The following is a 24,548-nucleotide window of genomic DNA, read 5'->3' on the forward strand; positions in this document are numbered from 1 at the left end:
AGAAATTACCTCTCTAGGTGATTGCATCTCTCTGCAGAATGATTTAGATAGGGTTGTTGATTGGTGTAATGCAAACTCATATCATTTCAATAATAAAAAATATTCAGCAAAGTCGCTGACGTTTAACAAAAGTATAATTAATTATAGCTACAATATTAGTGGTACCCGGCTTGAACATTCCAGCAATGAAAATGATTTAGGTGTAATTGTTGACTGTAATTTAGCTTTTACCGATCAAATTATTAACACAGTTAATGAGGCACACAAAATAATGGGTTTCGTTATTAGAACTACCAAAAACTTTAATGTTGAGTGTTGTTTAAAACTGTTTGATAGTATGGTTTTACCGAAGTTAGAGTATGGAAGCATAATTTGGTCTCCACAATATGACGTCTGGATTAAAACCATAGCGCGTGTACACTGCAAATTTTTAAAATATATGTTTTTTAAGAAATTTGGATATTATCCCGAACAAAGTTATAACCATAAATTGCTTCTGAAAATATTTAACAGATTATCCCTAGAAAATCGGCGCATTAAAACATCCCTAGTGTACATTTTTAAAATTTTAACAAATAAGATTGATGCTCCTCAAATTATGGCAATGCTGCTATTCTTCATTCATCATGTTGGTAATACCAGACAAAGAAAAAATTTTCATCTTGATTGTCCTAGAACAAATATATACAAGAACTCACTATATATTAGTGAATGTGTGATTATTTTAATCTTTATGCGTCTGACCTTGATATTGCTATTACAGATTTAAGACATTTTACAAGAATTATTAACATTAAACTTTTTGCTTCTCAGTCTCAGGCCTGATATGTGATAATATAAATGTGGGTAGTTGTAAATACTTAAATATATTATAAATTATAAGAAATATTTTAAATATTATATTTGGATTCCATTTTAGAGTAGTAAGTACATATTATAGGTGGTATCTGTAATTGGCCTCTATGGCTGTTGATACTGTAATTCAATAAATAAATAAATATATATAGTATATATATATATATATATATATATATATATAAATAATATTTCATACCAGAGTCTAAATTCCTGCGTTTCCTGATTCATCCATGAATTTGAATCGCTATATTCGCCCTAAATAGCAAAATTTCTTTAAGTATGCAATAAAGGTATTATAGTAGTACGAGAAATAGAGAACCGAGAGTCGAAATGAAGATTTTTTTTCTCACTTCTAGTAATATATCCCATAAAGAATTCCCTTTTTAGGTGTTATATGGAAATTATTTAATTCAATATATGTTCTTCAAAATAGAGCGATTACAGATCGAAGTTTCGCTAATGAGGCTCTGTAAAATGTAGATTAGCACATTGTAATACCCGAAAATCTCTTAGAAAAAAGCAATTTTATGTCGGGCATACTGTACATGCCACAAAGAAAAACCCCGGACTTTTATTCGGCAAATAGTTACCAGATAGTCTCAGATCTCAAATTGGCTAAATATAAGTGTTGGAAAAATTACAATTTTAAGTTATTGCTTCTTAGAATTAAACTAGGAAAGTTTTTGGTTTTTAACTGTTGTCTCAGTATCTTATTTAATATTTGGATAATCTGGTAGCGTATTCTCATAACGACTCTATCATTCACCGATAAATATATTAAATAAATATGTTGACGTTGACACTTCATCGATGCGTGGCTCCGTAATTCGCGTAAATAGTGAGCCAAATTAATTAGATAACAAAAGGGATTCACCGTACCAATACCAGAAAAAACTGGCTTTTATACCTAGATATCTATAATGTACGTTTTATGCCACCTTATTTTATTTTGTTACCTTTAATCCGGCTCTAAATCATCGTGATCAAACCTGGCGCAACAGATAAATGTCAACGACTATCTATGTTTACCCAGACGGTTTTGCGAAAATAATGACAGCATAATCCCAGAGTCGATTATACATTTAATAATATGTTATTACTAATTTTATGACAAATGGTTAGGGCGCAAAATTCAAAGAAAAATCGATATGATGCTAGGAATTCCTTTTTTTTATTATGACATGTTAAATTTATTTTTAAAAAAACCATTTAATTGCATAAAACTGCATACCAGAATAGAATACAAGTTGGGTCACTCCGGTCGGCCGTCAAAATCTACCCCGCAGTTCTTCGTTTGCCCGGTGCACCTGGGCTGGGATTCTAAAATCACGACTCGATCTCGATACGATCACGACTTCGAATTCGATCGCGACTCGGTCGTGACGACAAGGGTGATTCTAAATTTAAATCGTCGGCTAAACTCGTTTTATTCGATTTGATTTAGGTTTCTTCGTATATATTTGTTATTTTCCCTAATATTTGACAGATGTAAACGTCAATTGTCTTTTCTATTGGTAAACACTAAGAATTTATATTTATTTTGTTAATTTTTTTCGCCTCCGTTTGTTTTTATTTAAATATACGCCATATTATTTCTTTAAAATAAAAAAATTGTCGTTTAAAACCACTACTATCCATTGGAAAATCATAATTGAATTCATGGAAAATCACAAAAACTTGTTGTGTTCATCCACTTTTGGTTTTAATATGGCAACATGTGTGCAATCAATAGGACCTAGAACGCCAGGGAAATTGGATCTCTCTATAAATGTTAATTTAATAATTTCACTAATCTCTTATATTTGAAAAATTAATGAATGTACAAAAACTGAATGTACACAAACTGCCTCTATTATTAACAGAAGGTTGTGGAAAATAGGTTCGAATTAAATTTATTAGTTGTTGTGTTTAAGAAAGCTTCTTGATATACTAATGAAAACCTGGTATCATAGATAATATGCCTGGTATGACTATTGGTAAACAATAAATGAAACAAATACGTTTAAAAAAGGATGCTGTTACATTATGCACGTATTAAAAAAGGAAGAAGCTATATCGTCTGGTGTATACGATATACCCAAGCGTGTCGTCGACAAATCGTTAAAAAATAGGCAATCCGCAAGACACTCACGATTGAACATTTTATTTAGAATCAGTCATATCGAATAATCGTGTCGAGTCGTGATTTTAGAATCCCAGCCCAGGTCTGGTGAACATTTATTTATCGATGTATACGGAGCGCGCCAAGCTCATTTCAGTTTTACTCACATTTCGGTGTATAGGGTGGAGTTAAAAGAAATAGTGTGGATATTATTGATTGTGTGGAAAATAAAATGTCGATGTAATGTAATCGAAATAATTGTTCAGTGGATGGTTTTGAAAGTCGAATGACAGATCAGATATCGTTTTTTAGGTGCCCTAAAGATGAAGCAAGGCATGTACCAAATATAGATTCTATTAAATAAGTTTTAATTATCTTTATATTACTTTAACTCAACCTTCTATTTAATCCAAGGATTAATATTAGTAAATGAATATTGCAAATATAATAATTATTTATTTAATTACCCAACTAACATTTAAAATAACTCGTATAAAAAAAATAATAAAAAATTATAATATATTATGCAGTCTTAAATGAAACAAAAATTTTAGGTGTCAAGCTTGGAAAAATGCCCTAAGATTTATAGGATCCCATAGATACGCGGATAATACTCCAACGCAATGTTATAACCGTATTAGAATTTGTAGTTTGCATTTTAATGATGACAGTTTTACAAATTCCTCGAAAACCCGAATTCATTCGTATGCTATCCCATCGATTGGAGTACCTACCCAAAAAGGTATGTTTTTTTATAAATTCAAACCTAATTAAATTATTTTTTATTGATTTTAAATCGAAATAATATAGGACATATTGTTATGACGATGACATTGACATTGATATATTGACGATGAACATTTTCCTAAAGCTAGTGTTGATGCCATTGTTCAGACAGAACCCTTCAAAGTAAATAAGCCAAAGCAGCTGTTACTGAAAGCTAAAATATTTATTTAAATCAAAATACCTATAATATACTAATACGTATAAATAGTCGTTATGTTTTTGTAACAAACCAAAATAAAAATATTGCGCCTTAAAAATCCATCATAGATTTGATTATAAACGGCATAATTTAGTCAAGTTTTTCATATAAATTGAATACATAATATTGAACATATAATCTAAACTAGCAAAATTAGTCGCAGGAACCCAAACAGCAGACAGTAAAAATACTAGAAAAAAACTATTACTACCCACACTTGTAAAAAAAGCCTTAAAACAGAAATTACCATGGATGACGTTCTGAAATTTTTGGAACCAAATTTTTTTGAAGAAACATGCAATCTGTTAAAAACTCAAATCTTATTGCTGAATAAGGACTCAAAAGGACGCAGGTATACCAATGAATTTAAACAGTTTGTTCTAAGTGTGTTTTTTCTGGGTACAAAAGCTTACAAAAAAATGTGCACAGTTAAAGATCTACATTAAACCGTTTTACGCAACAATGGGTAATAAATCTAGGTTTTAACGAGATTGTTTTTAAAGTAATTGAATGTAGAGTAAAAATACATCTGCACCTGTTAATCATTTAAAAGATATTTCATTTGAAACTGTCCGAAGGATACGCAAAACCGGTTTAAATATTTTTGGGGTAGTATCAGATGAGGGTACTAACACAGTCTAACACAGTCAAGTCACTCGACCCTTTTCGACTCGATCCCCCGCATGCGGGATTCATATCATTCATAAATGATATGAATCAATTATTTAACATTTTAAATTCAAGTACGCTGATATCATTCCAAGCATTTATGGGGACCGAAAAACAAATACAATTTTTAGAAAAAATGGATAAACTTTGTTCCACCTTAAAAGTCATCGGAAAAGTAAAAAATAGAAAAACAAACAAAATAATTGAAAAAGGTGTAACCAAAACATTAAGATTTATTTATGGCTGGAGGTTGACCATATCATCAACAATAAAATTATGGGAGGTATTGAAATCTAAGGGTTACACATTTTTATTAACACGAAACCTTAACCAAGATTGCCTGGAAAATTATTTTGGACAAATCAGGAATGCTTGTGGAAATCCAACTCCCATTCAGTTTTGTAGGGCTTTTAAAAAGCTCTTTGCTTTAAGGTATTGTGATGAAAAGGAAGGTTCCAATTGTTTAGCGGATGTAAGTGATATATTACTCACCATAACTCCAGATTTAGTAAAACAGATATCAACGGCTTTAAATCCAACAAAAAATTATACACCAATTTTAAATATCGACAGCAAAGATTATCAACATTTACATACAGAAGAAGGCAACGCACTAGTGTATGTAGGTGGATATTTATTACGAAAATGTAGTTTTAAACATAGTTGTGATATTTGTATTAATTTTTGCAGAGGTGATGATGTGCTTGATAAAACTACATTTTTTTGTGAAAAAAAAGCCTACGAGGGTAGTCAGGGACGATTTGGGGGATTAACTGTACCCCCAAAGAGCTTCAATAAATACATAATCTTACTAAAGGATGTTTTCAGGAAAAAATTTAATAATATTTGTGTAAAAGATAATGCAGGCATTTATTTAAAAGAAGAATGTGCAAAAATACCATTTTCACACCCTTGTTCGAGTTTTCCTTTGGACTATATGTTAGCTTTATTTACAAGAGTAAGAATTTATTATACACTAAAGTTTGCAAATAGAGAAATAACTAAAACTAGAACAGGAAATAAGCAGGAAAACCCGAAGCTGAAAATACTGCAAAATTTATAATTATTGTACAAATGTTTTTTGGATTAGAATAAGACTTAAAATTATACTCGTACATAGTTCCTCTAAATAAATATGTATTGTTTATAATTTAATGTTTTTTACTGTGTAATAGAATAGTAAGTGTGCATTGTAATGCAATTAAGATTATTAACAAATATGAAATATATGCATATACCTACATATAAATGAAGTGTTTTTTTTTTAATTATTTTCTTTTTTTCAGTTTCCCACTAAGTACATGTGTTTTGATCAGCCAACTATGATTCAACAAATTAATATTCCATTTAATAATAAATGGTAGTAAACATCCAGGTTTCTACATACCCAACATAGTAGGTAAAGTGGATTTTGGGAAAATCTCCAAACAAGTAAAGTATTAAATAAAGGGTGTCTAAATTAAGTGTCTGAACCAAATGATTCGTCTTAAGTAACCAGGTCAATCAAAAAAATAAAGATAATCGGTACAACCCTACGTTTTTATTATTGTTCAATTTACACAAACCCCCATAAGGCATTTATACAGCAAAATAAAATAAGAAGTTGACCAAAATGCAACTAATATTTTATTTTTATTTGAAAACGAAAGTACGCACGGCGTTTTGGCCTTATTTTATTCTATTTGTCTGTATAAATTCAGCTTAACTAGTTGGCAATTAAGGTATACATTTAGGTTTACACCCTCTATATTAGGTACACCTTTATTAAGATTAAAGGGTTTTTAGAGAATTCTAGTTTTCTTAACAACATTCCTAAGGTTTTGACTCAAATTTAAGCGTTTTATTAGTATTATAAAAAGAAATAATAGCAAAGAAAAAATGGCGACTGGATGCATACATAAATATATTACCTATTATCTAGTTGTTGTTTATTTAATGTGTCACAATGAATAAGCGTCAAAACTCATCAAAATATTTTAAAATAAAAAAACCTTGATTTTACCCAATTATATTATTAAACTTAATACTTTCCTTATTGCCCCCCGTAAACGCATTTCTAATGTGAACTTTGTGGCCGGCGTAGTTTACAAGTGATTTACGACCGCTTATAAAAAAAGGCGGCATTTTGAGGCGATCAAAGAAGTGATTCTACTTGTTGAAATCTATATACTTTGGTTCTAATTTTCAAAAACTAGCTAAAAGTTCTTAAAAGGTTTTTGCGTTAGGATATTTAAATAATGTCGAAACAGCTAATAGTATAGATGATGGCGCTAAAGCCCTATTAAATTTAAATCTCCATTTTATTAAGAATTGCAATAATATATGCAATTATTCTCCCACTAAATATATTCCTCTTCGAGTTTACAACAATTATGTAAATTTAAAAAGCGCAGAAGGAAATGCTTTAGTATATGGAGCTGGATATTTATTTAATAAATGTCTCTCACGTCACTCTTGTGATATATGCAATAATTTTGCAACTGAGTCAAATGCCCTGTTTAACGAAGAGTTATTTTATTGAAAATTAAAAGCATATGAAAATAATACCTTATTTGGTGGTCTAACCATACCTCCAAAAGACATTATTGAGTACATAATAAATTAGTAGAAAGTATTTTTATCGCTGAATTTAATAAATTATCAGCGCAAGAAGCAATTGGCTATAATCTTAAAAAACTATTTTCTAACATTACCTTTAAGCATCCCTATAGTGAATTTCCCATTGACTATTTTTTAAGTTTATACATAAGGGTGCGTATTTATTATACATTAAAATTTATAAATGCCGATATTAAAAAAGAAAAATCCAAAAAAAAGTTAAAGATGTTTATGTAACCAAGCAACATATTAAAACATTTATAAATACTCGTAGTACTTATGTATCATACTAAATAATTATTTTACATAAGTTCATGTGTTTCGTATTTAGGTTAAAAAATATGTTTGGAATGAAGTTATTATATCAATAAAATGGTCACCCTCTCCGTCTATTTATAATGTATCTACTTATTTTAATAAAACTTTAACCAGTCTTTGTAATTATTATCTTTGTTTCATTTACAATAATAACCTATATACCTAGTTTTATATCCTACAATCCCAAATATGTTCATGACCAAATAGGTACAAACAGGTAAATTGATGCAAATATGTACTCGTGTATTGGTATTATAGGAGCCTATGGAATTTCCAGCGTTCCCCTACACCAAGGTAAACACTATCAATGGCCAAGTTTTGGCTTTTATTACCCCGGTCTCCACACTTGTTTTATAGTTCACACCTGCAGAAGCGGATGATTTTCAAAGAGCTGGCGCCGAGTGAACCAACTTGTATTCTATTCTGTAAACTTTGATACCGGCAAGGACCTCTCCCAGCGGCAAGACCAAGAGAGGAATCGGAGAATCAGTTAAGCCTTTGCCTATGAATTCCTGTTACATGTTAATGCATGGGTATTTGGCACTCAAAGAAGAAATTTGCCGGGCCGGTATACAGATTTCCATGAACTTACTAGTTATTTTACAATTTTATTACACATTTCAGCATTGGAATTAAAGTAGCGGTTTTAAATAGCTATGGTTTTAATTTTCACGACAACATTGCAATTATATAATGTAGTTAACATCAAAATTTTAATATTCTTCATAAATTATACATTTCATTTAAAAGCATTTCATTTTTAGCATTTTAAAATAATTAAAAATGCCAGAACAATATTCCAATACAGTTTTTGTATGTGTTAAGTGGCTCCAAAAAGTGGAAGATAATGTATAAAAAAATTGCCTAACTCTAAAACGTTTTCAATAGCACTAGAATAAATAATAATAATAGATAAATAGTCATATATTTTCAACAGGTAAGTCACCCAATTACAGAAAATACAGGAATAAATAAGTCTTGATAAAGCTTCATAATATCAACCCGGTAAATTGGATGCCAAATGAGACAACCATACTCCAATTCGGATCTAACAAAACTAAAGTACAGAATTTTTAGTGTGTTAGGGTTTTGAAAATTCTTGCTATTGCGAATAATAAATCCCAAAAATTTAGAGGCAGCTGAAACGACATTATTTAGATGGGTTTTGAAGTCAAAGCTACGATCAAAAGTAATCCCTAACTGCCTAATCTCACTACATCTTGATAAAATATTATTATCAATTGCGTAATCAAATATTATTAGATTCTGTTTTCGAGAATTGGCTAAAATGCAGCATTTAGACTTATTTAAGTACAACTTGTTTGGTTTACATCATATATTAATTTTATTTATTTGATCTTGCAAATCAATACAATCGTGGATAGTGATAATATTAAGAAAAAATATAAGGTCGTCCGCAAACTTGAGCCTCGGGCATTTAATAAAGTAAGGTCATCAATATAAATCAGAAAAAAGGGGACTTCAATTAGATCCCTGTGGGACACCTGAGGAAACCTCGTAACTATGAGAACAGAAACCCTCAATTTCGACGAATTGATGGCGGCTAGTTAAATAAGATTGTACAAAAGCAACCAACTTATCCGAAAATCCCAAGGCATTAATTCTAAAAAGAAAAGTTTTATGGTCTAATTGATCAAATGCCTTTTGAAAGTCCATATACGCTTCATCAACCTGGCCAAACTGATCCAGCGTAGGAGAGATACTCTGAGAAAAACAAGTCAGGTTTGTATCACAATCGAAAAAGGCCTGTAATTACGCAGCTCAGTTGGATCGCCTTTTTTCAAAACAAGTATGACTCTGGCGGTTTTCCAACAACTTGGAAAAATACCAGTTTCAACAGATTTGTTGAATATAGAAAGAAGTGGCTTGGAAAAAACATGTATGCAATCCTTTACGACAAAGCTCGGAACGGAGTCAGTACCTGCAGTTTATTTGTTGTTTAATTTTTTTGCAGCTGAAAAAATATCAGATTCCATGAACATATTCAATTTGGTAAAACATTTTTCTAGAGAAACATGATCAATATCGAAGGAGTTGCTAGATTTTACATAAACGCTTTGAAAAAATGTTGAGAGTGTCTCAATAATAGCTTTACACGATGAAAATTCTCTTTCACCATCTTTTAAAGTACCAGGTATTCAGGATTTACCCTTTTTCATCCGTATAAATGACCAATACTGGTGTGAGCTGTCATTATGGATATCACTTTTGATTTTTTGGGTAAATCCTTAATACGCAGCGTTTATTTGATTCTTAAGTATTGTTGTATAGACTTTGTAATCATAATTTGAACCATACTTTTAAAAGCTGCTTGCTTCTTTCTTCTTTTTCTTGCTCTTTCTTTCTAATTTTAAATGAAACTGTGCTCAGAAAAATACTGTTTAAAAGATCGTAAAGGATATCGCAAGCTTAATCAACTGATAGTGCATCGTACATTGGTAAAAAGTCAGCATTAAGTATTGCGTTATATAGAGTTGGAAAATTAGTCTTTCGAAAATTAAATGTCTTCGGTCCATTTTTATGGAGTTCAAATTGATTATAAAATTGTATTTTAAATTAAAAAGCAACGGGCGATTATGTTTATCCACTAATAATAAAAAGTCGTCTCGAGCAACATAACATGGTACATTGGATATAATAAGGTCTAATAACCTACCATTTGAACTAAGTATTTTATTGTATTGGATTAAATTTGAAATATCAATAAAATTAAGAAGAGCAGCACTTACGCATAATAATGTTTGGATACCTTAAAGACAAACACGGTACACTTCCCATATAGTACAGATAAACAAACCTAAAGAAAGGCGTCGTTTAGAAGAAAATATCACGGATATGGCAAATAACAATCCAGAAATCAGCACCAGAAGAATAAGTAATACCCTAAGTTATGACTGGTATTATATCGGTTTTTCCTAAAATTTCGTTATTCGGCAATTTAGTTACACATTTTCATCGTAGTTACTTACTGTAGATCTCGTTCAGGATATTTGACATTAAATAAGTTACAGAATTATTTTTAGATGCACGACACTCTAGCAGCATCATTAGTGCACGAAGCATGAGAGGAGCAGATAGCGATCTGAAACCAATATGAGAATAAGAATAGCAATACAGAAAATGAAGCAAAAAAAAACAAAAGGCAGAATGGCACCCAGAAGCCTTTCAAGCACCGAATAAAAAAGATAGCCATAAGTAACAAATTTGCCAGTCTAAAACACAAGGACAACATAGAGCTGGAGGAAACCTTTGGAAGAAGGAAGAAACGCCTAAAAACAACTAATTATGCTAACAAATCCTACAGATAAAAACTAGGAAGAAATTCACATGACAAAAACAGAGACAAGACGATGGCTTAGAGCTAAAAAGAAGAACCACCTGGCGCCTTAAATACGGGAATTAGACAGAAATAGAGACATGACTCAAGTACGGAAGTTCTTTAGGAAAGTAAAGCGAGCAAAAAAAGGTGGAAGCATTGGAGAAACAAAAGCTATAAGAAAAGAAACCGGAGAGCTAATAATGACGGAACCGGAAATTGTCTTTGCAATTGTTCAAGATACTAAATAGTGAGAGTAAGACGAGGAAGAAGACATTACCTTCCATTCGGCAGATGCAAGGATACCAACACCAACACTTCAAGAAGTTAAGAATGCGATAACATATCTCAAAGCCCACAAAGGGCCAGGCAACGATGGTATCAATTAAAAAAGGGAGAAAGCATTATACACCAAAAAATGTATAAAATGATTTTAAAAATATGGAAACAACAGAAAATACCTAAGGAGAAAAACGGAACCATCATTATACCTAATAGAGATATATCGCATATCAACACAAAGTCCTAGCAATTATAATACTGAGGAGGTTGACCCCTTATGTGGAACATACTTGAAAGCTTGGTTTAGGCAAGAAAAATAGAGGTTTTGAAGTGGCCATCGCAGTCTCCGGATTTAAATCCTATAGAAAATTTATGGGAAATATTGAACAAGAAGATAAGAGCAAAAACCTATTCAAATGTAGAAAAACTTTATGAAGCTTTAGAATTGGCATGGAAAAATATGGATCCCCATATTATCCAGAGGCTGGTATCTTCAATGCAAAACCGTTGTCTGTAAGTTATTAAAAATAACGGAAACTTTACAAAATATTAGTTTTTTCATTATAAAATTATTTTGGTCTTTATAAAACATATATTGAATAAAAACTTTGTTTTATATTTAATTTTTTTTAACAGGGTGTCCTATTTGCGACTATTGCTATTTCCGAAACTACAGGAGATACGAGGGCAGTTAATTAGAAAAAAGTTGCCAATTTCGACGCTTATTCTAAATCCCTTTGCAACGTTGCAAAATGTTTACTAGTTTCTAAATTACAGGGTGATTTATAAAAAACGCCGGATTTTATTTTAATTATTATTTCCAAAACTATTGGGTTTAGAAACTTACTTTTAATTACAAAGTTTTATAATTTGTGCTTTATAAAACTTCACCTTTAATTTTTTTTTGAAATTTGGGATCTTGGCAACGGCTATCAACTTCTTTTTTTTTTAAATACGGACCTGCATTTTTTTTAACTTATTTTGAAATCATTTTTTATTGCCTTTAAAATGATGTACATATCTCATTCATACGTTTCCAACGTTTCGATGTATTAATAGCCATCATCAGAATTTTTTCTTAATGCTGGTCTGATTTCTTTTAAATTTTAATTACTTATTAATACAGTAAAAAGTTTATCTTTTTGGTTGTTATTTAAAAATATTTATAAACGCTAAAATAATATAAAAGTGGTAATATTAATAATAATTCCATTTTAGACAAAAAATTACCATGACATTACAATGACCTGACTAAATTTAAAATAAATTATATAATAATGAACAAAAATAAATCCAGAACTGACTTAAAATAAAAAAAAGGCTATAAAATAATATGTACATAATTATGAAATAAATTGTTATTAATGTAAATGTTCGAAACGACCACCATTATTTTGTAAGCATTTGCGCGCATTGTTTACAATTTTTCTTTGAATGTTGTTGAATGAATTTTAAATTTTATTTTTAAGCTTAGGTGTTCTTAATTTTGAGGCGTAGTTTGATAAACCTGGTTCTTAATAAAACCCCATATGGAAAAATCCGTGGGTGTTATATCAGGCGATTTTGCGGGCTAATTTGTAGCACCGTTATTACCAATCCAACAAGTATCATAATTTAAATAAGTCTTAAATAAATAAATAAATAAGTCTTTATTTCCAACGGTCACCCACTTACAGGAAGTGCAGAAAAAAAATACAAATCAAAACAATAATAACAGAATAAAAATTAAATGCAAAAAAAGAAAGTAGTAAAGTAAAACAGTTAAAACTAATTTAAAGAATAAACAAAAAGAAAAGAAAAATTTAAAAAAAAAATTTAAAACTATATTTTTTAACATTCGATTAGGGTTTATCAGGTTTAAAGCTAATAATCACTAATTTAATAAGCGTAGCTTATAATTAATTAAATGTTAAATCACGAGAAAAAGAATAAACATTTAAAAGTATTTCAGTTTTTTAGCAATTAAAAAGTCGGATCTGCACTAAGGAAAAATTCCTGATGATGGTTATTAATACGTTAAAACGTTGGGATATAACATATGAATGAGGTACATCATTTTAAAGGGAATAAAAAATGCTTTCAAAATAAGTTATAAAAAATGCAGGTCCGTATTTAAAAAAAAATTAAAGGTGAAGTTTTTTAGATGTAATTAAAAGTAAGTTTCTAAAACCAATGGTTTTGGAAATAATTTTAAAAAAAATTGGCGTTTTTTTATAAATCACTCTGTAATTCACAAACTAATAAACATTTTGCAACGCTGTAAAACGAATTGAAAATAAGCATGCGAAAAGTTTCAGTAGTGTTATTTGAAATATACAGTCTCTATGAAATAAAATGGACGAGCTTCATCTTTTACTTGATTCATGTGATTTTCCTGATAATGTATTACTAACTGAGCACTGGTTAAAGCCTAACGAATGTTTCTTAATATCTGATTATATTCCTATATCAATTTTTTGTCGGCAACACTCCATACATGGAGGAACAGCTATTTTAGTTAAACAAACAATTGAAGCTTTTTTCTGTAAAATTAATAAGTATGATAGCTTTCTGTTGGAGCAGGTTTTTGAATTCTCCCTTTGTTTTGGTAAGCGATTTAATTTATATGTTCTTTGTGTTTATAGACCACCCACAGGAGATATTGGTATGTTCCTGGACAAACTTGATTCTCTATTATCCCAATTGTCTCTACACTCCATAGTTATATTGGCTGGTGACTTTAATATTAACTTCACTGATGTAAGCTTGCCATCCTTGCCACCCTTTTAAGTATATTGGAATCTTATGACTTGAAGATGCATGTTCTTTCACCCATACGTATAACATCCTCATCTGCAACTACTATTGATTATTTGTGTACAAATTCAAATGATGTGTCATTTAGAGTACTTTTATCTGCTATTTTTGACCATAAAGCCATTCTCGCTAGGATTCCATGCAACACTGTATTTCCTTCATCTCATTATATAGGAAGAATTTTCAGCAAATTTCAATGTTTTTTCTTCTACTACAGCTTTGGTTAATTGGAATGCAGTTGAAATGGCTCCTGACCCGTTTACCTTGTTATTTCATGTGCTATGTGACAAGATCAATCAGTGTTTTCCTAAAAAGAGGCTTAAAATGAAAAATGTCTATTAACCATGGGTCACAGCAGGCCTCAGAACTTGAGCTAAAAACCTCCGTTTTTTGGCTAAGTTGTGCAAGTATACAATTAATGCAAACATTATTCTTTATCATCAGAAATATCGTAGTCTATACAGAAAGACGATAAAAGCAGCAAAGGTTAAATATTATAGTGACCGCTTGAATGTGTCCTCAAATAGGCAGAGAGAATGTTGGTCAATTATAAATGACTTCAGGCATTCTCACAAGAAAGTTTCAGAACCAGAAGTAAGACCAAATAGTTTAAATGATTATTACTGTAATATTCCTTATTTATTGCTCAAGGATTTGAATACTAATATTGATCCTTTGCATTATATTCAACACGTGTCAGTTCAAAATTCTTTTTTCTTTTATCCTGTTAGCCTTACTGACGTTAGAGATACAATTAAAAGCTTAAAAAACCATAAATCAGCTGGAGCTGATGGGATATCATCAAAATACTACTCCTTTTGCCTGACTCAGCATTGAAAGCCTTAGCTTCTGCCATAAACAATTCCTTTCATAATGGCATCTTTCCAGCATATTTGAAAGAGGCAGAGGTTATCCCTTTATAAGGGTGGAGATTTGAGTGAGCCTTGTAATTTCCGTCCAATTTCTATATTATCTACCCTCTCTAAGATAATTGAAAAACTTGAAAAAATCAGAATTTTGTCTTTTTTGCAACATAATTGCATTTTATCTGCAAATCAGTTTGGATTTCAAACGGGAAAAGGGACTCATGACGCTGTTTTCGGCTTTTTGGAGAGTGTTAATGTGTCCTTAAATTCTGGAGAGTCCGCGGCGGCAGTGTTTTGCGATTTATCCAAGGCATTTGATTGTGTAGATCATGGAATACAGCTGTCTAAGCTCTATAATTAGGGCTTTAGAGGTGTGGCATTGCAATGGCTGGAATCATATCTGTCTAATCGTACCCAAAGAGTTACAGTATCTGGATGTTTATCCGATTCCAGATCCCTTAAAACTGGAGTACGTCAGGGTTCAGTGTTAGGACCACTATTATTTTTGCTCTATGTAAATGATTTGGGTTCATTAAAACTGCAGGGCAAAGTGGTTCAGTTTGCTGATGATACCACTATTTTATGGAATCATAGAGATTCTGATAGTGTTAGAGCCCAGGTTTTTAAGGATCTTAAGATTTTATCAGAGTGGTGTGCTGCAAACAGGCTTGTATTTAATGTGGGCAAAACCTTTATTATGGGATTTAAGTGTGACGTTCAGGGCCTTATGTTTAGTGAAAACTCCCCCTTGCAAAACAAAGAAAGCTGTAAGTTCCTTGGTATTACCATTGATGGTCGCCTTCGCTTCGAAGATCATATCCTAAATCTTGTAACAAAATTATCCTCTGGATGCTTTGCAGTAAGAATGGCGGGGCATGATCTGGGAGGGGTAGTTGCACGTTCAGTGTACTTTTCTCTTATTGAGTGCCATTTTCGTTATGGCTTGCCTTTTTGGGGTTTAAGCAACAAGGGATTATTAAACATAATTTTTGTGATTCAAAAAAAGGCACTTAGATACCTATGTTCCGCTGGGTTAAGAGATTCTTGTAAACCTCTCTTTATATCTCAAAAAATCCTAACTCTTTTTATCTTAGAAACAGCTACTCTTATTCATAAATGTCCTAAACCTCCCTCTAACACTGGTCATATGAGTCGCCAGGTTAACGATTTTCCCTCCTAACATCCTCCCTCACCAAGAACTCACTTATATACCTTAGCAAAAAAATTTACAACCATGTTCCTTTATGTATCAGACAAATTTAAGGAGTTAAGAAAATCAAAAAGAAATTAAAATCACTTTTATTATCCAGGGCATATTACAGCCTTGACGATTTTTTTAATGATACCTTTTGACCTGTGCTCTGACATCATTTTAGTGTTTTAGTTTTGTTTCCGATTAAATAATTTAATTTACTTCCTCTAAATTCTGTTTTATTGACAGCTTTACTTATTTTTCAATCAAATTTATCAAAAAGATGCTTTTTTTTCAATCTGTTTTGTTATAATTAATTTTGGTAATGTGTGTAAATTTTATGGTAAAGTGTTTTAGATGTTATGTTTGTTTGAAATTTGAAATTTTAAGTGAATTTTGAATTTTTTAGTTTTTAGGATGCTTGTACACGAGATTTTGTTGTCTTACGTAATACAGCACATTTTCTTTCTTTCTTTCTTAGAATAAGCATCAAAATTGGCAACTTTTATCTAATTTAAATGCCCTCGTATCTCCTATAGTTTCGGAAATAGCACATAGTAAATAGGGCACATAGCAAATAGGACACCCTGCATATAAATATTTCCAGATTTTATTAGCATTGTATGCATTTCTGAGAAGGTACAGTGCCCATCTATATTTTATAATAGTTAAAGTTAAATATAAAGTACTGAGATGAGAGAAAAATATTATATATATAAGTAATATAATATAAAAATAATATATTTTTTTTTAAAGTTGCTTTACTTTTTGCCAATACTGTATCTTTTTTTATTTTATTAAAAATATATTTTTCAAACACAAGTTGTTATGGAAAAAATACATCAGTATAAATGTTTTGAATAAGTGCGATAAGAGGCTTTTAAACCCCGTAATAAAAAATCCAAGATCGTATTTAAAAAGACAAAGTTGATGACGGCAGCTCAAAGACAAAACGTCGATTAAAAAATTTGACAACACTATTTTGTAAAACAGAGAAAGTAACAATTTAAATGTGATTATATTATAAATTCCCTATTCAAATAGGGCCGTAAAAAAACTAAAATTAAATCGCGAATATTCGGATTTTTTTTTAATTTCAAAAGGTTCATGTTTTAATAGGCACTATCTAACATAGCTCATATTAGATTTATCTAGTTTTAGAGATCCCAATGATGAGGCTCGAATTTGGGACATTATTGAACAAATAGTGGGAATCATGCATGGGTATTTGTTTAATATTGTAAATAACATTATTGATTAAAATAAATCTTATTTATTTGTTCTATTACTTAACACAACATAATTAACACAAGTCAATTAAATAATGTTCCTGGGTTTTTATTATTCTTTACGTGTATCATTTCCTTAGAACTTTAATGAATTAGTTTTTGACTAACAATATTGTATAATAGTCAATATAACGTTAACGCACTCTGTATACTATGTGGATGTGAAAGGTTAATTAAATAATAAATATACTCACAAGCATGCTTCCATGACTTTCCTTAAAATCTAGGTAAGCACAAAGCCGCTAATCTAGGCTCCGGTAAATGCCAACACAGTAAAACAAACATGTCAATATTTATTCGAAAGCGCGACTCGGGTGCGAAACAAAAATGAAAATAATTATTAAGAAAACCCGACCCATACGACGCGTGAACACACCCTAAAGGAACTTCTAAATTAAAACCGCTTTCGACGGTTTACGTTCAATAACAATTAACAATAATAATTTTAATAAACCAGCGCTGTTATTATTGGTTTAAAGCGGAGAACTTGTTTGAATCGTGTGTGTGCGCCCAGTTGTGGCGGCTATGAATGGGACAACGTTGCCGGCTTGACTTGTATAAAAGTACTTGATTGATGTGGAGATTAATGATTTTGGTTAGATCAGGTTACGGATTGGTAAAACAGAACCGTGAACTTGAATGTCTGATGCTTATTTACACGTTTAGAAATGTTATCGTTTAAATGAAATCAAAATTTATTTTAAGCAATAATTTGTTACAGAGTAAGCAAAGAACACCAATGTACAGGGTCTTTGCCATACAGGGTGTTCGAAAAATATTTCAATATACATAATATATATACGATATTCGCAAAGCTCGAAGGTAAAACCCTGGTCTCCTCCATATAAAGAAAGAAAGAAAGAAAGAAAGAAAATGTGCTATATTACGTAAGAATAATCTTGTGTACAAACATCCTACAAGCTAAAAAAACAAAACACAAATACAATTTCAAAAATTGACAAAACAATGAACAAAATTAAACACAAGAAGACAAAACTTTTTGAACATACTTAAATTAAAGATAACTAAATAAAATAATCAATTACTAAATAAAGGTAAACTTGTTGACAAAACTAGAGAAGAAAAAAGAAAAAAAAACTTTTCAACATGTCCAAGGTTAAAACCTATCATTAAAAAAGTCATCCAGGTTATAATATGCCTTAGCCAATAAAAGCGACTTTAATTCTCTTTTAAATTTCTTAACATCCGATATATGTCTAACACAGCATATGTGGACATTTTACATTGTTTGCTGACGACACAACGGTTTTATGGTCAAATAAAGATCCCAAGCAGCTTGTCAGAGATGTTGCAGCCGATCTCCTGAAATTAAAGCAATGGTGTGATTCCAATCAACTTTGCTTAAATATGTCAAAGTCCCACATTATTGGTTTCAATTTTCAAGCTGAGAGTCTTGATTTTGGTGAGAACGCATTGGACATGGTAGACAATTCTGCATTTCTTGGTTTAGTCATTGATAAAGATTTAAAGTTTTCTGACCATATAATAAAGTTAAATAAAAAACTTGCTTCTGGCTGCTTCTCTGTTAGGGCAACCGTTCATGAACTGGGGAGAGATGTTGCTCGTGATGTGTACTTTGCTTTGTTCGAGTCGCATTTAAGGTATGCTCTTCCATTTTGGGGTGCATGTTCAAATTATCTGTTTCAGTCTGTTTTTGTGCTGCAAAAGAGGGCTGTCAGAAGTTTATTTAGGGCCCATTCTAGAATGCATTGTGGTAATCTTTTCAAAGAGAGCCGTATTTTGACCCTACCATCATTATTTATTTTGGAAACTGCATGTTTAATATTCAAAAATAAGAACAGTTTTCCAATCCGACATCACAGTTATCCTACCAGACAGATTAATAATATTCCCCTTCCTATTCCTCATTTTACATCTATCAAAGATTCATTTATATATCGCGGTTTAATGATTTATAATCACATTAGCGTGGAATTAAGAAGTGTTCAGTCTTTGCGCCAGTTTCTTTGTAAACTGAAGTCATATTTGCTTCTAAAAGCCTTTTATTCGATTGAAGACTTTTTTAAGGCTGAGGATGTTGTGTAGTAGATACTAAGCTTTTAATCTGTTAATTTTAATTTTGAACATACCTTTATATGTCCCTTTATCTCTGCTACCTTTGTCTACATGCATGTATTTTATTTTATAAAGATTTTGTTTGTAACATTTTCTCTTGCATTTTTTTTTTTTTTTAGGCATTTTATATGTTGTATAAATTTTTTATATTTGTTTTGTAAAATCTGATTTGATTGTATTTATTTTCTGAAGCTTTGTCAATAAAATTCGTGTACATGTACCAAATTTTCGACAATAAAGTACTTGAAACAAAAAAAAAAAAAAAAAAAAAAAAAAACATAGAGGAAAATGATTGTAAATTTTTTTACTTATGTAAATTAATGAGTTTTTGGTAAGGCAAGACGTAGGAATAGGTAGGGGAACATCATTTACACGACGAGTCAAATGGCCAGTGTCAGAGGGTAGTTTAGGAATTTTGTGAATAAGAGCAGCTGTTTCTAAGATAAAGAGTGAAAAAAGAGTTAGGATTTTTTCAGAAATGAAGAGGGGTTTGCAAGAATCTCTTAACTTAGCAGAACACAGGTATCTAACTGCTTTTTATTAAATAACAAGGATAATGTTAAGTAGCCCCTTATTGGTTAAACCCCAAAAAGGCAAGCCATACCGAATATGAGATTCAATAAGTGAAAAGTACACTGAACGTGCAACCACCCCTCCCAGCTCTTGTTTTGCCATTCTTACTGCGAAACATCCAGAAGATAATTTCCCAGCTAAATGTAAAATATGATCTTCAAACCGAAGGCGACCATTAATGGTAATTCCTAGGAACTTGCAGCACTTTTTATTCTGCAAGAGGGAATTTTCGTCAAACATCAAACCCTGAACATCGCACTTAAACCCCATAATAGACGTCTTTCTTACATTAAACACGAGCCTGTTGGAAGCACACCACCCTGATAAAATCTGAAGGTCTTCAAGGATACAAGTCTTAATATAGTCAGAATTTTTATGGCTCCATAGTATGGTGGTATCATCAGCAAACTGAACCACCTTGCCCTGCAGTTTCAATGAACTCAAGTCATCCACATACAGTAAAAATAACAGTGGTCCCAACACTGAACCCTGGGGAACGCCGCATTTTAGGGATCTAGAAGCAGACAAACGCCCAGACACTGAAACCTTCTGAGTACGATTTGATAGATAAGACTCAAGCCATCGCAACGCTACGCCTCTAAAACCATATTTATCGAGCTTAGATAACAGTATTCCATGATCCACACAGTCAAATGCTTTGGATAGATCACAAAACACTGCCGCCGATGACTCTCCAGAATTCAAGGACACATAGACGCTCTCCAAAAAGCTAAAAATAGCATCATGAGTCCCTTTACCGGCTTGAAATCCAAACTGATTTGCAGACAAAATGCCATTATGATGTAAAAAGGACAAAATTCTGCTTTTTGCAAGTTTTTCAACTATCTTAGAGAGGGTAGACAAAATAGAAATGGGACGGAAATTACAAGGCTGATCCAAATCTCCACCCTTATGAAGAGGGATAACCACTGCCTCTTTTAAACATGAAGGAAAAATGCCATTATGTAAAGAATTGTTTATGGCAGAAACTAAAGCATTTAAGGCTGAATCAGGCAAAAAGAGTAACAACCTCGAAGATATCCCATCAGCTCCAGATGATTTATGGTTTTTTAGGCGTTTGATTTCATTTTTTACTTCGGTAAGTTCGACAGGATGAAAGAAAAATGAATGCTTAACCGACACTTGTTGAAGATAGTGTAAGGGATCAATGTTACTACGAATACCCTTGAGCAAGATATTAGGTATATCACAATAATAGTCGTTTAAAATGTCAGGTCTTAACTCCGGTTCCGATACTTTTCTATGGCAATGTCTAAAATCATTAATAATCGACCAACACTCTCTTTGCCTATTTGATGACATATTTAAGCGATCCCTATAATAATTAGATTTTGCTGCTTTAATTGTCTTTCTGTACAGACTACGGTATTTCTGATGATATACAAGGATATTTTCATTTGTGGTATATTTGCACAATTTAGTCAAAAAACGGAGGTTTTTAGCAGAAATTCTAAGGCCTCTTGTAACCCATGGTTTTCGTTTCTTAGTTTTAAGCCTCATTTTAGGAAAGCACTGATTGATCTTATCACACAGAACTTGAAAAAATAAAGTAAGTGGGTCAGAAGCCGTTTCAAGTGCATTCCAATTTACCGAAGCTGTAGCAGCAGAAAAAGCATTGAAATTTCTCCTGCTGAAAATTCTTCCCATATAATGAGATGAAGATGATACAGTATTATATGGCATTTTAGCAAGAATAGCTTCATGGTCGGAAATACCAGATGGGAGTACTGTGCATAAAACGTCATCAAAATTTGTACAGAAATAGTCAATTGTAGTTGTAGATGAAGAAGTTATTCGTGTGGGAGAAAGAACGTGCATTTTCAAGTCTTAAGAATTTAAAATACTTAATATACTTGGAAACTTTGGTTTTCCAAATAATGTTGGTACTGACTATTCATTAAAAAGCCGCAATAGTAATATTTAAAATATGTGTAACCCGGTGTTGTACCTAAACTCGATACTCAATGGTACAAAAAAACAACTAGCAAAAAAAAATTGGTAAAAACTCAAAAATAACAATAAAAAACAAGTAGTACAACGAACCAAAAAAACGGAATAAAGTTCGAAGTAATGAACTTCTATCCGTGTGTTTCTTTCGGGGCTCTTATTGGCTGATAGCAATCACGTGGTCCCAATGCATCCGTAAATACGTATCAATGTGGATTCAGACTTAAGCAGGTATTACGTGACAATACATTCGAAATCATTCATAGCAACATTAATAGCCTAAATTGTCACTATAATGAATTGATTGTCACTCTGGAAACACTGCAAAGAAATCTTGACTGCATAGTTTTAACAGAAACTCAAAAATTGGCCAACTTATTGAAAACTAATTGAAACTTATTGAACATTCCCAGCTGACTAACTATATCGATTTTCGGAAAAATAGTATGTAGACCTCGTAGGAAAAGCCACATTCCCGGACTCCGTATTTCAGGGTGTTTCCTAACCACGGTACGAAACTATACAGGGTGAATCGTTCGTTTTATGAAAAAAAGTTCCTATGAACGTATGTCGGGAGTTGCTTTGTTTCTGAGATACAGGGCGATGAAGGTTCAAAAAAATAATGGTATTTTAAAAATACTATAATTACCCTTAAACCGATTTGGTTGAAATTTGGTGCAGTTATTTGAAGTTATAAGACGCTTATTTAGCTGTAACTAGATTGAAATTATTAAGTCCAGTGGGCACCACATGCTTATTGTTGAGAAAAAAACAAGGCCAATAATTAATTGTTTTGCAGCTTTTTATTTATTTTTGTATTTATACTCTATTTCAGAAGTGTATAGAGCAATAAACTGGGGAATTCCGTTCTGTTTGGCTACATTTCGTGGTAGTTCATAGGCGCAGGTACTTATAATATTTATGAATTTAATTTTCACGGATTAAATGCCTTTATTTTGAAAGAGATTAAATACTAAATAAATACTTTTAATCCTTTTGTATAGGTACCTATCTTTTAACGCTTTGTAACATGCAAAAATGGGGTCAGGTAATATATACAGACTATAAATACTTTTAAATCATATTTTAAACGTTAGTAGTCACTGCTACGCTGTAGTGTAATCACAATATTTAAAAAATGGAGGTATCCAACGAAAAGATGTACTAAAAATTCTCCACTATCGCTGAGTGAAAAAGTTATTATTTTAAATGTACATGACTGCATAAAACACGATTACCCTAGTTTTACTGTGCAAGAAATTGTTGAAAAATGTTCTCGAATGAGTGGAATTGGAAAGTCCACCATTTTCAAATTGTTGCGGGAAAGAAAAGTAGCAGGTCAAGTGGAATCTCCCAAGCAAAAGCCAGGACGACCTACAAAAGTCCTTGATGAAAATGCTAAATGTATAATTCGAAGAAAAGTTCACTCTTTTTATTTTAAAAAGGAAATACCCACCCTAGACAAAATTTTAATGACGCTTGGCCGAGATGACAGTATTCCGTTGATAAGTAGAAAACTTTTATGGAAAACTTTAAAAAATATGGATTTTGCCTGGGAAAAGCATAATCGCAAAGCACTTTTACTGGAGAGCGACGAAATTGTTTGTTGGAGACGACAATACTTGAGAAGTATCAAACAGTACCGCAGGGAACAAAAGAAAGTTTTTTATCTTGATGAGACGTGGATTAACGAAGGTTATATAGTCCAAAAAATGTGGCAAGACAAAAATATAACCAGTGCTCGCCAAGCTTTCATAGAAGGCCTGTCTACGGGTATTAAAGTACCTTCGGGAAAAGGAAAAAGACTTATAATCACACATATTGGAAGCGAAGAGGGATTTTTAAAAGAAGGTCTGCTAACCTTTGAGTCGACTCGCACAGGAGATTACCATGAAGACATGAACTCAGACGTTTTCGAGGACTATTTTGGTGAAATGATAAAATTTCTTCTGGCTAATTCGGTGGTGGTTATGGATAACGCAAGCTATCATTCACGGCGAATAGAGAAGACGCCAACTTCAAGTTGGAGAAAGCAAGAAATTATCGATTGGCTGACTGCAAAAGGTATTGCGTTTGAAGCAAATTTGATAAAAAAAGAACTGCTGGCAATAGCAAACTTACACAAAACTCGTTTCATGAAATACGCCGTGGAAGATATAGCCGAAAAATATAATATAACTGTACTGCGCTTACCGCCATATCATTGCGAACTAAATCCTATAGAACTGATATGGGCGCAGGTAAAAGGATTTGTAGCAAGACAAAACACGACTTTTAAAATGAAAGATGTTAAGCTACTGTTTGATCAAGCCATTACGGAAGCGACACCAGAGAATTGGCGAAAAGCAGTCCAGCATGTAATTAAGCAAGAGGACAAAATGTGGGATCTTGACAACCTCATCGATCAGACAGTCGATCCTTTAATTATAATGTCAAGAGGTGATGACAGTTCGTCAGATGACGAAGAAGACTACAATCTATTATAATTTAAAATTGTTATACACTGTTCAAAAAGTGCCAGATCCAAAAGTGACATTTTCAACTGTTTTACTCTACATATTATGTTCAATAAATTTGTGAAAAAAATATATTATTCCATTTAAACAAAAGTAACTTTCT

At 31.8% G+C, this 24,548-nt stretch overlaps 1 protein-coding gene across 5 annotated transcripts in view; it reads right to left on the bottom strand.

Moving 5' to 3' along the window:
* LOC126736885 (regulator of G-protein signaling loco) overlaps positions 1–24,548 on the bottom strand; it is a 199,111-nt gene that overhangs the window by 157,605 nt on the left and 16,958 nt on the right. Inside the window, exon 1 of one of the 5 annotated variants that reach the window (XM_050441496.1) lies at positions 17,486–17,792. The exons of 3 other annotated variants lie outside the window; for them this stretch is intronic. In XM_050441496.1, coding sequence (XP_050297453.1) covers positions 17,486–17,499 — 14 coding nt within the window. In that variant the 5' untranslated portion in view covers positions 17,500–17,792. Of the gene's footprint in view, positions 1–17,485; positions 17,793–24,548 lie in introns of those variants that run through there. One more of the 5 variants, XM_050441497.1, reaches the window with a different exon arrangement.

The sequence above is a fragment of the Anthonomus grandis genome, chromosome 5, assembly GCF_022605725.1.
Source record: "Anthonomus grandis grandis chromosome 5, icAntGran1.3, whole genome shotgun sequence".
NCBI lineage: Eukaryota > Metazoa > Arthropoda > Insecta > Coleoptera > Curculionidae > Anthonomus > Anthonomus grandis.